The 16546-nt window shown below is 36.9% G+C and overlaps 1 protein-coding gene across 1 annotated transcript in view; it reads right to left on the minus strand.

The window, feature by feature from the left end:
- Nucleotides 1-3186: 3186 nt before the first annotated feature.
- LOC150085382 (uncharacterized) overlaps nucleotides 3187-16546 on the minus strand; it is a 69974-nt gene continuing 56614 nt past the window's right edge. The window contains exons 3-5 of the mRNA XM_090374547.1: nucleotides 10497-10596; nucleotides 3655-3713; nucleotides 3187-3336 (exon numbers count right to left, since the gene is read on the minus strand). Of these exons, the coding sequence (XP_090230673.1) occupies nucleotides 3187-3336; nucleotides 3655-3713; nucleotides 10497-10596 (309 nt within the window). The remainder of the gene's footprint in view (nucleotides 3337-3654; nucleotides 3714-10496; nucleotides 10597-16546) is intronic.

A 16546-nucleotide genomic window follows, 5' to 3' on the forward strand; every position in this document is an offset into this window, starting at 1 on the left:
AGAAATATATACTGTGAAAAGAAAAATGCCACCGTCCAGCCATCCATTTAGACTATGTATATATTAAGTGCAATAGCATCATTAATACACAGCCATTTCTGAATAAACAGAATATTTGTAAGGCAGCATCGTTTTAAGTTATATCTCATATTGTGAATACTTTCACAACGAGTTGCCATGATATTGTACTACTTTGAATAAGTAACACTTCACCTAAGGAGAAGACTAGTGTTACTTATTCTCAGATAGGTACCACCACCCAGATGGCACCATTCCAGGGCTTTTTTGTATTTGTGTGGGATAATAACTCGACTATCCAATTGTCCCTATTAGACTTAGAAAAGCAAAAAGGTAGAGGGAAAGTAACAGTAGGAGTGGAAGAGGAAAAGAAACGGTGTAGAAGAATGAAAGGGACAGTAACTCCTTCAACTCACACCACTCAAAAACTCAAACTCCTTGAATAGGCAACGCTTCCCCAGTGGAGAAGGCTGTTGTTACCTATTCTTGGAAACTCCAGACATCATCAGGCTCCCCCTGGTGCCGTTTCAGGGCTCTTTGCCCCTTCTTTGGTGGGTGGGTAGGTACTCAAGTGATGCAATGATGGCAAAACAGTTATGAAGTATTACTCCACAATATGAGAGATGCCTGATGGTGTACGATGTATTTAGACTAAGATGCATTTAGGGCTAAAGCCTCAAGCTGCAAGCAAATTTAGACTATGTATATATAAAGTACAATAGCATCATTAATACACAGCCATTTCTGAATAAACAGAATATTTGTAAGGTGGCATTGTTTTAAGTTATATCTCATATTGTGAATACCTTCACAACGAGTTGCCATGATATTGCACTACTTCGAATAAGTAATGCTTCACCTAAGGAGAAGATTAGTGTTACTTATTCTCAGATAGGTACCACCACCCAGACGGCAACGTTTCAGGGCTATTTGGCCCTTCTTCGGTGGGTGGATAGGTACCCAAGTGATGCAATGATGTGCAATATCATGGCAACTCGTTGTGAAGGTATTCACAATATGAGATATAACTTAAAACGATGCCGCCTTACAAATATTCTGTTTATTCAGAAATGGCTGTGTATTAATGATGCTGGAATGAGTACAGAGAGGGGCAACAAGATTAGTGAATGGAACAAAGGGGTGGTCTTACGAAGAAAGGCTTAAGTTTTGCAAATTACAGTGTCTGGAGACTAGGCACCGGCGAGGTGATCTGATAGAGGTGTATAAAGCCTTGAATGGTTTGAGCATGCTCAATGCTGATGGGATTCTTCCTCTTGCTCAGAATAATCACCTGAGAGGGCATAAATTCAAATTGAGGAAAGACAGATGTAGGATAGATGTGAGGAAATTTGCCTTTAGCCAGCGGGTGGTTGGTTGCTGGAATAGACTTCCATCCCTTGTCATGGAAGTTGATAGCCTAAATAAGTTTAAGGCTCAGCTGGACAGGTATTTCGAACGAACAGAGGGGTGAAGTGGAAGTGGTTATTTTTTATTTATTTATTTATTTTTGGCTGATGCTGCATAAGCTTGCTTTCTTGCATCAAATGCCTCTACTAATGCTATTGCACTTAATATATACATAGTCTAAATTTGCTCGCAGCCTGAGGCTTTAGCCCTAAATGCATCTTAGTCTACATTCATCATACACCATCAGGCATCTCTCATATTGTGGAGTTATACTTCATAACTGTTTTGCCATCGTTGCATCACTTGGGTACCTACCCACCCACCGAAGAAGGGCCAAATAGCCCTGAAACGGCACCAGGGAGTCTGATGATGTTCGGAATTTCCAACAATAGGTAACAACAGTGTTCCCCACTGGGGAAGCATTGCCTATTCAAGGAGTTTGAGTTTTTGAGTGGTGTGAGTTGAAGGAGTTATGTCTCTTTCATTCTTCTACACCGTTTCTTTTCCTCTTCCACTCCTAGTATTACTTTCCCTCTACCTTTCTGCCTTTCTAAGTCTAATAGAGACAAGTGGATAGTTGAGTTATTATCCCACACATATACAAAATAGCCCTGAAACGGCACCAGGGGAGCCTGATGATGTCCGGAGTTTCCAAGAATAGGTAACAACAGTCTTCCCCACTGGGGAAGTGTTGCCTATTCAAGGAGTTTTTGAGTGGTATGAGTTGAAGGAGTTACTGTTCCTTTCATTCTTCTACACCATTTCTTTTCCTCTTCCACTCCTACTGTTACTTTCCCTCTACCTTTTTGCTTTTCTAAGTCTAATAGGGACAATTGGATAGTCGAGTTATTATCCCACACAAATACAAAAAAGCCCTGAAATGGTGCCATCTGGGTGGTGGTACCTATCTGAGAATAAGTAACGCTAATCTTCTCCTTAGGTGAAGCATTACTTATTCGAAGTAGTGCAATATCATGGCAACTCATTGTGAAAGTATTCACAATATGAGATATAACTTAAAACGATGCCGCCTTACAAATATTCTGTTTATTCAGAAATGGCTGTGTATTAATGATGCTATTGCACTTAATATATACATAGTATAAATACAATAAATAATTCTATTTACATGTTTATCGAACATTTCTTTTTTGATTCAATCAATTCAGCAAGTGCTGCACAAGCATGGAGAAATTCCGACTTTAGTAAAACTCGACTTACGTAGCGTTCCGGGGAACACAACACTTACATAAGTCAGGGAGTTCCTGTATTTGGTATTTTATTACATTTTCATTTTTTCAGGAAATTTTATTATAGTTATTTCAAATAAGTCGTTCGTGGATTGGTACTGGGCTCAGACACTACTTTGGGAAATCCTGCTTTACAACACCATACATCTTCAAAAGCAAGATGTATGGTGTAAATTATTTTCATTAGTAAACAATCAAATAATCCCACATGAGAATAACAAACAAGGTTGTTGTTATTTGGTTTTTAGGAGCATTAGCAACTAAGGCCATATTGTTCCAGGGATATGCGGTGGTCATTCTCTAACCTTTCAGCATCCTCCGTATTTGGTGGTCGCGGGCTCGAACACTTGTCTAATCAAGAAGCATGTGCTATGCACTGCTGCTCCTGCCCACCTGACTACGGAGGTGCCAACAAACAAGGATAGAGAATATATGAGATAGTGGCTTTCACAAAGCAATGGATCAGTCTTCATACAATTCAGTAAAAATAACTTACTAGTCCTGGATTCCATCACAACAATTTAAAGCACAATAACATATTGTTAATAAGACAAAATGTACCTGATTCACTCTGCTGGGCAAGCAAGACAGCATCAAAAATCTCTTTATATTCTTCATCTGATAGAGATCTTGTAGGTTTCCCCTTTGGGTCTGACACTTTCTAATATAAATAAAATAGTTTCTCATACTATATTTCAATGTATAATTATAATATAATTGTTTCAATTAAAATTTCTATTATATAAACAATTTCACTGAGAAGAAAAGTTGAACCCATCATCCTTTTTTGTTTTTCATTAATCAGAAGGGGGGGGGGAAATATATATATATACACACACACACACACATAACATTTTACACAAATATGAAATAACACTGGATTAAGTTCTAAGCTCAAAACACTTCTTTCATGGTTAAAGGTATTAACATGCATTCAAAGCACATTAATAGTACTTAAAATAGCATTTAAAGCACTTACTTTTAAAATTTCTTCAACAGACTCTTTTTTTTGCACTATGCCAGAAACTGTTGGTGATTCTGCATAAGTGAAAACAACACCATGATTATTTACAAGAGTATAAATAATGAGTATTTATAAATGAGTTAATATTTGACTAACAATAAAATCAAAGATCATTTTTATTATTTTGTTAAGTGTCTGTATTTCAAATATATGGAATCTCCCGAAAATTACAAACTACAGAAATTCAAATCTAATGCCAACAAGTATCTTCTTTCACCTTTTCGGCTTCCAACCCACGCATGGTACTATAAGTTTTAATACATTTTGTGTTTGGATAGAGTTTTCTTTAAAAAAAAGAAAAAAAGAAAAAAAAAAGAGGTATGAAACAATGAAATGAAATTTTGGCAAATTATTATTAATAATAATAAAAACATACATGATTACAAATGACGGAACTTCTACCAATTGTAACTTTGATTAATCAGACAGAGAGAATGAGACATACATAAAATTATCTACAGTTCATATTATTCTACTGAGATAGGCAAGATAATGAATCCAGCAACAATTAAATACTGTACAATACCTATGCACAATGTAAATGCACACAAACTACAGTGACTTCTTAATTTATGTGAAAGTTACGTTCCAGAACGTCTTGTGCAATTTAAATTCATGCATAATGTAAATAATCACCATAAAAATACAATAATCACCCCATGAGAGCAACTCTTGCATCTAGCTAAGTTACCTCTACCGGTACGTACAAATCCAGAGTTAGTTGCTTTGCACGTTTCCTCTTTTCACATTACAGCTCATAGTAGCAACCAAGTTCTAGCATAACTTTACATTGCACTTTAGAGCTTTGTTCAAGATTAGGATCTTTAAGTAACAGATTTAGGCCTTAATCTATAAGATTTAATGATTTTGATATTCCTTTCATTGTGAGATTAAAGAAGAATGGAACCATTCTTCTTTAATCTCTGGGCTTTCGCTCGCTGCTGCCTCCTCCTGTTGAATGCGATGCTGCTCCAGTGCAAACAGATCTTAATTTGACAATTCCTGATGATGCAAATCAATTAAATCATCAACATCAGTTGTCTCCTCTTCAGTGAACTCTATCTTTTTAGCGAGTTTCACGCATTTGTCCATAATCTTCATCGGTATTAGAGCCTTTAAAGGAGTTGCTAAGATCTGGACATAACTTATGTTATTTGGTTTTTAGGAGCATTAGCAACTAAGGCCATATTGCTCTGGGATATGCAGTGGTCATTCCCTGACCTCTCCACATCCTCCGTATTTGGTGGTGACGGGCTCGAACCCCGGTCTAATCAAGAAGCATGTGTGTGTGTGTGTGTGTGTGCTACACACTGCTGCTCCTTCCTACCTGGCTACAGAGGTGCCGACATAACTTATGCCACGAACTTTGAATACAGTTATGTGAAACTATACACTATGCAGCATCAATGAATTTTAAAGCATCTTTTATATTGAAGGCTCACCAATATTGCAGCATATTCATCTGGTCATGGTCGGTCTTGTCAATTAGATCAGACCTTACATGTTGGTCCATAGGCTGGAGTATTGAGGTTGTATTTGCTGGGAAAAAAACAATCTTGATATTGGGACAGACGCCAACAATACTGGGTGGATGGCTCGTGGCATTATTAAGAATAAGCAAGATACTAAACATAATTCCTTCTGCCTTGCAATACACTTCCAATTCTGGTCACAACTGACATCCAAGGTAACTTCTGAAAATAACAACAGTCATCCATCCTTTAGGGTTTGAGTACTAGTAAACGGGTATGTACAACCTGTCGTAACCTTTAAGGGTGCAAGTTGATAGTTGTAAATGCACACAGGTTTCAGTTTATGACTCTCCATATTAACACCAAACAGAAGTGTTAGTTGATCTTTCGCCACCTTAAAGCCAGGCGAATACTTTCCAGCAATGGAAATATACGTGAGATCAAGCATTGTTTTTCTAATATAAACCTGTTTTGTCGAGGTTGAATAGCTCTTTGGGTATGTAATCTCCCTCTCGTGGCACTTTCCGTAAATATGGAAACACGCTTTATTTTAAATTCATGTAATTTAAATATGCGTAAAGTAAGAACTCACTGTATTTCAAACTGATCTTTTCAAAATTCTTTCTACTATAATGCATTAGCAACAATTGGTATTAGTAGTGACAAATGATGCAAGAGAGCAAAACTATAAAGCATTAGGGGAAAAAAACCATTCCCAGACATCATATCCATCCCGCTCCAAACAATTTGTCTAGTTTTTCTTTGAATTTATTCAAACAACAAGAGATGAAAGTCTGTTCCAATAATCAACCACCCACTGGCAGAAGGCAAACTCCCACTCATCTATCCAGCAATCATCCTTTCTCAATTTGAATTTATGTCCCCTGATGTGTGGAGTCTGAGAAAGAGGCAAAAATGCTAACAGCATTGAGCCTGCTCAATCCAATCAGGGCATTAATGCCACGCTGCCCCAATTTATATAACAGTCTTTTATGTTCAAAAGTATCAAAAGTATTCCTGAAATCCAAGTATATGATATCAAAATTATTTTTTGCATCCAGTTCCTTGGTTACTGTATCATAGCATCCAATCAGACAAGTTTGTTCCTTAACAAATTCATGCTGTGACAGCCGAATAATTGCATTCCTGTCTAGATGTTCCTACACTGCTTCTTTTACAATGTAACTCCATTATTTTCCCTGGAAGACAAGTTAAGCTAATGGGACTGTAATTACTAATGACACCTTTCGATCCCCATCTGTGAGTTGGGAATATGTTCACACATCTCCAGTCCACAGAGACCTCCCCTGAATCCAAAGGTACTCTTATAATTATGGCTAGGGGTTTGCTTACCTCCTTTGCTGCCTCCCTTAATATAATTGCATAGATCCCATTCACACTAGAATCTATTTTTATGTTAATCTTCAATACTTTCTCTTCCATATTCCCCTCAGTTATCACAAAATCATTTAAATAACTGTTAGATTTTGATGAACTTCTAGCATTCCCCTCCCTAAAGAACTCATGTGTGAATGTAGATACAAAATACCTATATAGTTTGTCAGCAACCTGACAAGGATCATCAACAGTTAAACCATCGACATTGAGTGAACTATTGTGATTCAAATCCTCTTTCTACCATTAATATAAGTAAAGAATTCTTTGCCAGAGACCTCTCATAATCTTCCTTAGCTTGCCTAACCTCCTTTGTCACTTGATTAAAAACTAGTTTATATTTACCATAGGGTTCTGTATCACCTGATAATTTATATATATCCCATGACTTTTTTTTCCTCTGCCTCAAGTCTCATCAGTTCATTTGACATCCATTTAGGCATAAGCCTTGAACACTATTTCTTGGTATGGAAAGTCTAGTAGCATCTACGATTACCTCTCTGAATGTTTCCATTTAGAATTTACTGTTCGTGACATCAACAGTTGGTCCCACTACGAAGAATTTAAAAACTGTGTGAGACCACTGTTATCAACCTAACAAATACCCTTCCCTTTACCCTTGACAATAGTTACGTCTTTTAAGTAAAACTCACATCGGTACATAATGACCACATCCACCTAGTGGTTCCTTTATCTGCAGATTCTTAATGCATGAATAATCACTACTGATAATCAGATCAAGAGTATTATTACCTCTTGCTGCTTCTCTAACATGCTGCTGTAGAAAACAGTCATCTAATAAATCCACAAAAGTCTTACTAGTCTGAAGTGACCACCCACAAGTTCCAGTCAATATCTAGAAAGTTAAAAATTCCTTCATTATAAGACATTCTGATTTACTGGCCCACTCTTTATTTCTCTGTACATTGTTTGTTTGTTGTACTCATCAGTATCATTAGGCCTATAACACACTCCTACTCTCATTTTTGCTTTCCTAGTGTTTATGTGAACACCAAACTAACTCAACTTTGCACTGGTCACACTGCCTTAGATTTTATGTGCTTCTTAACTAAGAGCATAACTTCCCTCCTATCCCATCTGTTCTTTTTCTATACATTTTTCTATACACCACATCTCTGAAATCTCAACAATGTCTGCATTTGATATCTTGATCAGCACTTCAAATTTATTTACTATACTCCTAGCACTGATGTACATGCAAGTATACATGCACCTGTTCTTACTCCTAGTTATCCTAACACAGCCCATTATCCTAACACAACTCACAGCAACCCTTGAAATCCCGAGCACCTTGCTTTCAAGGCTACTGCTCATTCCAATAGAAGCATTGCAAGAATCACTTTCTCTCCAGAGAAAGTGATTCTTGCAATCTACACAGCTATTGTTAATCTATTAGTCTATATCCCTCCCCCAAGCTAGCAGTTTTCCAACCCACCTAACACTGCCTCAATGGCACCAACAAATATTGTTGCATCCTTTCTGTTTAAGTGTATCCCATACCTGTAGAAGCAGTCTCTCCTATTAACAAGCACATACCAGACCGGGAAAAATTCTACCCCAGGAGCCTTGCACAACCTCTCCAGGGCTGAACTGATTGACAAGGCTCTCATCATATACTCCATCCTGTCGTGTCAAGGCAGAATTGCAGGGACTTTCAAATTTAACCTTAACTCATGACAATTTTTCAACATTGCCCTGTACTTGTTAAGTAAGTCTGCAGACCTCCTACTCTTTCATTAATGCTGTGTACAACTATATCACCTTTTGTGCCCTTAAAAGATGATATCTGCTCTACAATGTTGTACTCATCACAGTCAATTGGGCTATAACATACTCCTACACTTTTGTTTCCCCAGTTCTTATGTCACATCAAATTGACTCAACGATGTACTGACCACTCATGTCAACTGGATGCACTGCCTAAGATATTGTGCTATGATTCCGTTTGTGAAATGGGGATACATTTGCACATCGCCAGTGTTTAGAGATACTCTCATAATTATGGTTAAGAGTTTGCTTACCTTCTTTGTTGCCTCCCCTAATACAGGATGTTTATAAATGGTGGGAACACTTTCAGTGATTTATTGCACAAAGACTAGGACAGATATCAGTGGCATACATACCTTGTGAAAGAGAAAATGTCAAATTTTTTTTACATCACATCACTTCACTTCACAACGATTCAATGTGGGAACCATGTGTGACACAGCAAATGTCCACACGGTAATCGAACTATTGGCGTACCCTGTCCAGCGTATCCTGTGTGACCGTGGTGGTAGCTTCTTCAATTCTCTGCTTTAGTTCCTGGACTTCACATGGCAAAGGTGATACATAAACATGATCCTTTATGTAGCCCCACAAGAATAAATCACATGGAGTTAAGTCAGGTAATCTTGGCAGCCATTTTAAGAAACATTCATCCCTTTCTCCGGCATGTCCGATCCAGTGCTTGTGTAGCTTGGTGTTAAGGCAATCCCGAACATCATTATGGAAGTGGTGAGGAGCCCCATATTGCTGGTAAATAGTTATCACTATCTTCCTGAACTTGAGGCATCAACCACTACTGAAGAATATCATGGTAGAATATCCCAGTTACAGTGCCCTCGGCAAAGAAGTAAGGTCCGTACATTTTTTGGTGTGACAAGGTGCAGAAAACATTCACCTTCAGCAAATCACGCTCATATTGAATTCTCTCTTCAGATTTCTGGGTGCCCTAGATTCGACAACTGTGTCGGTTGACCTTCCCATTGGTATGAAATGTGACCTCATCGCTAAACACTATGCGATTAAAGAAGTCATCAAGTTCTTCTCTCAGTCCTTGCAGTTCACAACAAAATTGGAAACGCTTCTCTTTGTCGTCTTCCTTTAACATATGCACCAACTGCAATTTATACAGCTTAATAGAAAGTTTTTTACTAAGAACCTTCCATACTGTTGGGGAGGGCATTTGCAGCTCACATGATGCTCTTCGCACTGATTTATTGGGGCTCCCTCTCACTCGTTCCACATTATCAACAGTAACACTAGGCCGGCCACTGCTCTTTCCCAAACACAAGCAACCCATGTTTACACGTTGCATATGCCACTTGTAAATAGCCTTCCTGGTTGGTGGTGCTTTACCTTAAGCACTTCGAAATTTCCTTTGAATGTCTGTTGCACACTTGTTCTTATTAAACAGTACCACACAAAATGCCTTCTTTCGACCGGAAGCCGGTGGTGACCAACTGGCGGCGAATGATCGAACTACACACCTCGGCAGTAACAACTGGGAAACTTTCATGTTTACTCTTTCACATGGTATAAATAAGTAAATGGTATCTCTCTAACTCCATGTGCAATAAATTATTGAAAGTGTTCCACCATTTATAGACACCCTGTATAATTGATTAACTACCATCCATCCCGCATGCGTGTTTTATGTTAGGCTTCAACAATTTCTTTTCTACTTTCCTCTCAGCTATCACATAATCATTTAGCTCCCTATTAGATTTTGATGAACTTCTGGTATTCCCTTTTCTAAAGAACTCCTCGTGCACATTTTCTAGCAGTAATAATGCTCTTAGTTACTGAAGTTGGCCTTCACATGCATGGCAAATATAACTAACAATTTGGGTATAGTATGGACAAGAAAAACTATAATCACAAATTCTATGTGGTTTTGGAATACAAGCTAAATCTTTTTCAGCATACATCTGACACATATAAGAAGGAATATTGCAGGTTCTCAAAAATTTTTCTTGGTTATGGCTTTCTATAGTTAGAGATTTCTGATTCATCATCATTGCCATGATCCATAACCACATTGATTCTTTTCACAGAACCTATTCCCATTTTGTACTGGACTCCAGAATATTTTAAAGCATAATAATTCTATTTTTAATTAAGAGAGAAATAGAAAACAAAACATACCAGATTCATTCTGTGGGGAAAGCAAAACAGCATCAAAAACCTCTTTATATTCTTCATCTGTCAGTGATATTCTATGTTTAAGTTTAAGTTGTGAAACTGTCTAATATAAACAAAGGGACTGATTAGTACTGTTCCAAAATTTAACTTAAAATGCATTTAATTTTAAAATGATATGTGCTATATAAGTAATTACAAATATAACTAATAACTACATACTTGTTATTATAAGTATGTAGTTATATAAATATAAATATTTAAATATAATTACAATAGTATGTAAGATACAGATTTAATTTAAATATAATTACAATAGTATGTAAGATACAGATTTAATTTAAATATAATTACAATAGTATGTAAGATACAGATTTAGGATTTGAACAGTGCTTAAAGTACAATAATTAGGCTGACCATAATTCCTTGACGCCAAAACGGGATGTGGAACGATGAAAACAGAATGATGAATGAGCTGATGCTTTGAACCGAATACAAAGTTTTCTCAGCACCCTTATGTTTTTGGACATGTAGATGTTGGTTAATGTCACTCCTACCTCCATCAGCAACAGAAAAATGAACATAACAATGTTCACAAACCACTTTTCTTTTATCACTACAACAATTGTCGAGTTTAATAAATTTGAATTCTTTTTGAACTTTGTTAAATGAGCAATTTCTCCTTTTTGACATTTTAATTTTGAAGCTTAAAACTTTTAAAATTATAAAATAAAAACTTTCAAGAGAGTGTGTATGCAACAATTGACAAGCACACAGAACAAATGCCAACTGCAGACTACTGATCAACTACTGACACACAACACATTGTTGAACTCATATTAGTATTAGTTGAGGCATATGATGCAAGAAAGCAAACTTATATAGTAACAGCCAAAAAAAAAAAAAAAAAAAAACCCCTTCCCATTTCACCCATCCAGTCACTCCACATGTTTGTCTAGTTCAGCCTTAAATTTATTTAAGCTATCAACGTCCACAACAACAGATAGAAGTCTGTTCCAGCAATCAACTATTAGCTGGCTAAAGGCAAACTTCTACATATCTATTCAACAACTCTTTTTCCTGAATTTGAATCTATGCCCCCTCAGGTTCTTAATCTGAGCAAACAGAAGTATCCCATCAGCACTGAGCCTGCTCAAACCATTCAAGGCCTTATACATCTCAATCAGATCACCTCGCAGGTGTCTGGTCTCCAGATGCCGCAACTTGCAGAACTTAAGCCTTTCTTTGAAAGCACACCCCTCTGTTCCTCTCACCAATCTTGTTGCCCTTCTCTGTACTAGCAACTATACATCCTTTCTAAAATGAGGCCTCTAATACTCAAGGTATAGCCTGCCCATTGCCTTATACAAAGGGATAATTACCTCCTTGCCTCTGCTAGCAAAATTCCTATATATCATTGACAAAACTCCAAGATTTGCTCTGGCAGCCCGTCTGCACTGCTCGGAGAACTTCATATCTGACTGCACACAATTACCCCCATGTCTTTTTCATTCTCCACTACATTGACTGTAGTACCACACACTTGGTACATATCTCTGGGGTTACTGCTACCTATATGCAGTACTTTGCATTTGTCAATGTTAAATTTCAGTAGACACTTCTCAGCCCATCTGCCTATCTTTCTATATCCTGTTGCAGTAGTGTACCGTCTTTATTACTGTCATTAACAACCCTGCTAACCTTTGTATCATCTGCAAACTTGGACATTAAGCCAGATATATCTTCATTGACAAACACACAAAACAACAATGCGCCCAGCACTAGACCCTGGGGGACTCCGCTAATAACATTGATCCATGAAGAGAAGTTAAATTTATTACCACTCTGTGCTGTCTCCCACTCAACCATCTCTTTCTTTATCCATTGCAGCAATTTGCCCTTAATGCCATATTGCTCCAATTTGTTCAGCAGTCTTCCACGTACAACAATATCAAAAGCTTTCTTGAAATCCAAGTACACCTAATTCTGTTTTTGCACGAACTTTTTTTACACGAATTTGATTTAACACAAATTCAAAATAAATATTTCAATCTCTTTTTACGCGAGTCATTTTGATTTAACACGATTTCTATGAATTTTTTTTGCCTAAATTCTAAGAATTTTTTTTTTATTTGTGGCATATTAGTATCATTTCTATATTACACGCACCAATAGATTAGTGTGATTATCAGCTATTTATTAGTGTAATAGATTAGCTAGTGTGTGCGTTTTGAAATGCGTGCTTTTGTTTACCAATGTGTACGTCTAGGTATCTATGAATCATCAACGTTTTTATTGAATTTGGTGCACATCTACGGTATTCGTGCATTGTATCTTCGAAAGACATTTAGTAGTAAGCTCTATTTCAAAGTGAAAGAATCTTTAGTGAAATTTGTGCACATATAAATTTATTAATTTTGCCTATAGTCAATAAATTGTAAGTTTACAAATTTTTCATACTTTTTTTATTAACTATAACTGAGATATTTTTCGGTAGCCCTTATATAATGTCGAATAATTCGCCTATTACCAAAATGAAAAGGAAAGCGAGTTCTTTGGAACTTAAAATTCAAATTTTAGATCGTCTTGCAACTGGACAAGGGGCTACGTGTGTAGGAAAGCATTTTGGTGTACATGAAGCTACCGTAAGAACTATTAAGAAAAATGAAGCTGCAATTAGGAAGTCGGTATGTTCTGGAACAAAAGTAAGTGTTAATTCATCATCATATACAAGAGATATTGTCAAGGAAAAAATGGAAAAGGCTCTGGTAATATGGATAGAAGATCAGTCACAAAAAAGAGTACCAGTAGATGGAAATGCCATCAAGCAAACAGCACTAAGAATTTACAGACAGATTAAAGAAAAGAAGTCAAGCACTTCATCTCAAACAAAAAACAGAAAGTTAAACAGAAAGTATGAATTTTTTGCGAGTACAGGTTGGATGATAGGGTTTCTTAAAAGGAATGCTCTTCCTAATATAAAAATTAAAGGTGAAACTGCATCTGCAGATGAACCGGCCACTAAAGTATTCCCGCAGAAACTTGCAAAAATTATTGAAGACGGAGGATACACTCCTGATCAAGTGTGGAATGCAGATGAAACTGGTTTCTTCTGGAAACGAATGCCGAACAGAACGTATGTAGCCAAATCGCAGAAAACTGCTGGTGGTTTTAAGGTAGCTAAGGATCGTGTGACCTTGTTATTTTCCTCCAACGCTTCAGGAGATCGTATGTTGAAACCACTGCTGGTAAATCGAGCCCTAAACCCACGTTCAATGAAAGGTGTAGATATCAATAAACTGCCTGTTCACTGGATGGCAAACAAGAAGGCCTGGGTGACAACTGCTATCTTTACAGAATGGTTCAACAAGTGTTTCGCCCCAGAAGTCAGATGTTATATGAATTTGAAAGGTCTCGAATTTAAAGTTCTTCTGATTTCTTGACAATGCACCCGGCCATCCTGTCTTGGAACACCCAAACATACAAATTTTATTTCTGCCACCTAATACTACATCTTTGATAGAACCGCTAGACTAAGGTATAATTGCGACAATTAAAACATACTACGTAAAACGAACATTCCAACACGTTTTGGACAAACTGAATGATGAAACACTAACAGTCATTAATGTGTGGAAGAAATTCTCAATTATGGATTGTATCAATCAAGTTGGATTAGCGTTAACTGAATTAAAACCAGCAACTTTAAATGTGTGTTGGAAAGCGGTTTGGCCACAATGTGTAAAAAGCAAAGATCCCATCATCCCTAATACGACCGAATTTCCCAACATAATTACAATGGCACACAAAATTGGTGGAGAAGGATTCGATGATCTATCGTTTGAAGATATTGATGAACTGTTAACCGACAAAGCCCTAAGCGAAGATGAAATATTAGAGGTTGTCCTTGATACTCCTTATCCCACAGAACGTAGTGATAATGAAGAAAATGATTTTGTTCTAAATGCAGATTTAATAAAAGAAGGTCTGGAACTGGCCAGAAAATTAGGTAATCATTTTGTCAAACATGACCCTAATGAAGAACGCGCTGGGAAGTTTCAACGTGAACTGAAGTTGTTGACAGCCTCTTACAGAGAATTATATAACGGCCTAACCAAAACACGAACACAACGATTAATAACTGAATTCGTTCGTAAAAACCGGTGAAACATCAGCACCAGAGGAGACTCGTGCTGATTTTTCTCAAGAGATCACAGATAGAATTTCATAATAGAGGAAGAAGACCACGTCCACAACATTTCTAGTGATATTCCAGTCGTACGCAAACGTATGCGCCGTTTATTATCAGAAAGTGAAAATGAATAAAATCTTGTTATATGTAAAACAGATTTTTTTTGTTCATGAAGAATTTTTTTCATTTCATATGCATACAAATTTACTTTAATACATTTTCATTACATATTATTACATGTGTATTTTGTTGAAATAAAATAATAAGCTTAAAACGAATATTTTTATGTGTTTTTTTTTAAATTATTTTTACTGATTTTTTAGATCCGGAACCAATCGTCTTTCCTTCCACAAATACAATGTCTTTTTTTACACGAATTTTTTTCACACGAATTTTTTAGGAACGTATCTGTCGTGTAAAAACAGAATTAGGTGTATATGATATCAAAATTATTTTTTGCATCCAGTTCCTTTGTGAGCACATCATAGTATCCAATCAAACTGGTCAGACAAGACTTCCCTTTAACAAACCCATGCTGTGCCTGAACTATTACTGCAGTCTTGTCTAGATGATTCTGTATCACCTCTTCAACCAGTGGACTCCATTATTTTCCCCAAAACAGAAGTTAAACTAACAAGTCTATAATTATTTGTGTCCCCCTTTGCACTTGTCCAGTAAATGGGGACTTACTTAACTCCAATGATGTTCCCAAAATTATGGCCAAGGATTTGCTTAATTCCCTTGCTGGCTCCTTCAATATAACTGGATAGATTCCATCTGCCCCAGGTGCCTTTTTTGTTTAATTTCAACAATTTCTCCTCTCAGTTATTACAAAATCACTTAGCTCCCTGTTCGAGTTTGATAAACTTCTGGCATTCCTCTCCTTCAATATTTCCTCATATGTGAATGAAGACGCAAAATACTCATTCAGTTTATCAGCTACCTTAGCAGGATTATCAATAGTCGAACCATCTATGTTAAGTGGACCAATCTGATTCATCCCCTTCCTTCTAGAGTTTATATAATTAAACAAAAGAACTCTTTGCTGTTATTCTTTGCATCCTTTGACAAAGATTTCTCATAATCTGCCTTTGCCTGCCTAACCTACTTTGTGACTTGATTACAGACTAGTTAATATCTGCCGCAGGCTTCTGTGTCGCCTGACAATTTATATGCATCCCTTGCATTTTACTTCTCTGCCATGAGCCACATTAACTCATCTGATATCCATTTAGGCCTGAACCTTGAACAGTATTTATTAGTTGGTATGAAAATCTAGTAGCCTCCAAGATTAAGTCCCTGAAGGCTTCCCATTTATAATTCACCATTGGTAACATCCATCATCAATGGGTCCTATTGTATAGAATTCAAAAACTGTCTGAGACCACTGTAGTCACTTTTATGAAAACAAAAACCCTTTCCTTTACCCTCGATGGTAGTTACATCTTTAAGTAAATCTCACATCAGTACACTGTGATCACTGTCACCTAGTGGTTCCTTTATCCATAAATTTTTAATGCAAGAATAATCACTGCTGATAATCAGAATAAGAGTATTACTCTATCTGGTTGCCCCTCAAACATGTTGATGTAGAAAACAATCCTCCAATAAATCCTCAAAAGTCTTGTTAGTGTGTGCGTGTGACCAACCCACAAGTTCCAGCCAATATCTGGGAAGTTAAAATCCCCCATTACAAGATATTCTGATTTACTGGTCCACTCTATTTCTCTGCACAACTGTTCGTTGTATTCATCAGAGTCATTAGGCCTATAAAACACTCCTACTCTCATTTTCCCTTTCCCAGTGTTTATGTCACACCAAACAGACTCAACATTGCACTGTCCACCCATGTCAACTGGATGCC

The sequence above is a fragment of the Mastigoproctus giganteus genome, chromosome 5 (assembly GCF_048544385.1).
Source record: "Mastigoproctus giganteus isolate SK-2022 chromosome 5, ASM4854438v1, whole genome shotgun sequence".
NCBI classification, from domain to species: domain Eukaryota; kingdom Metazoa; phylum Arthropoda; class Arachnida; order Uropygi; family Thelyphonidae; genus Mastigoproctus; species Mastigoproctus giganteus.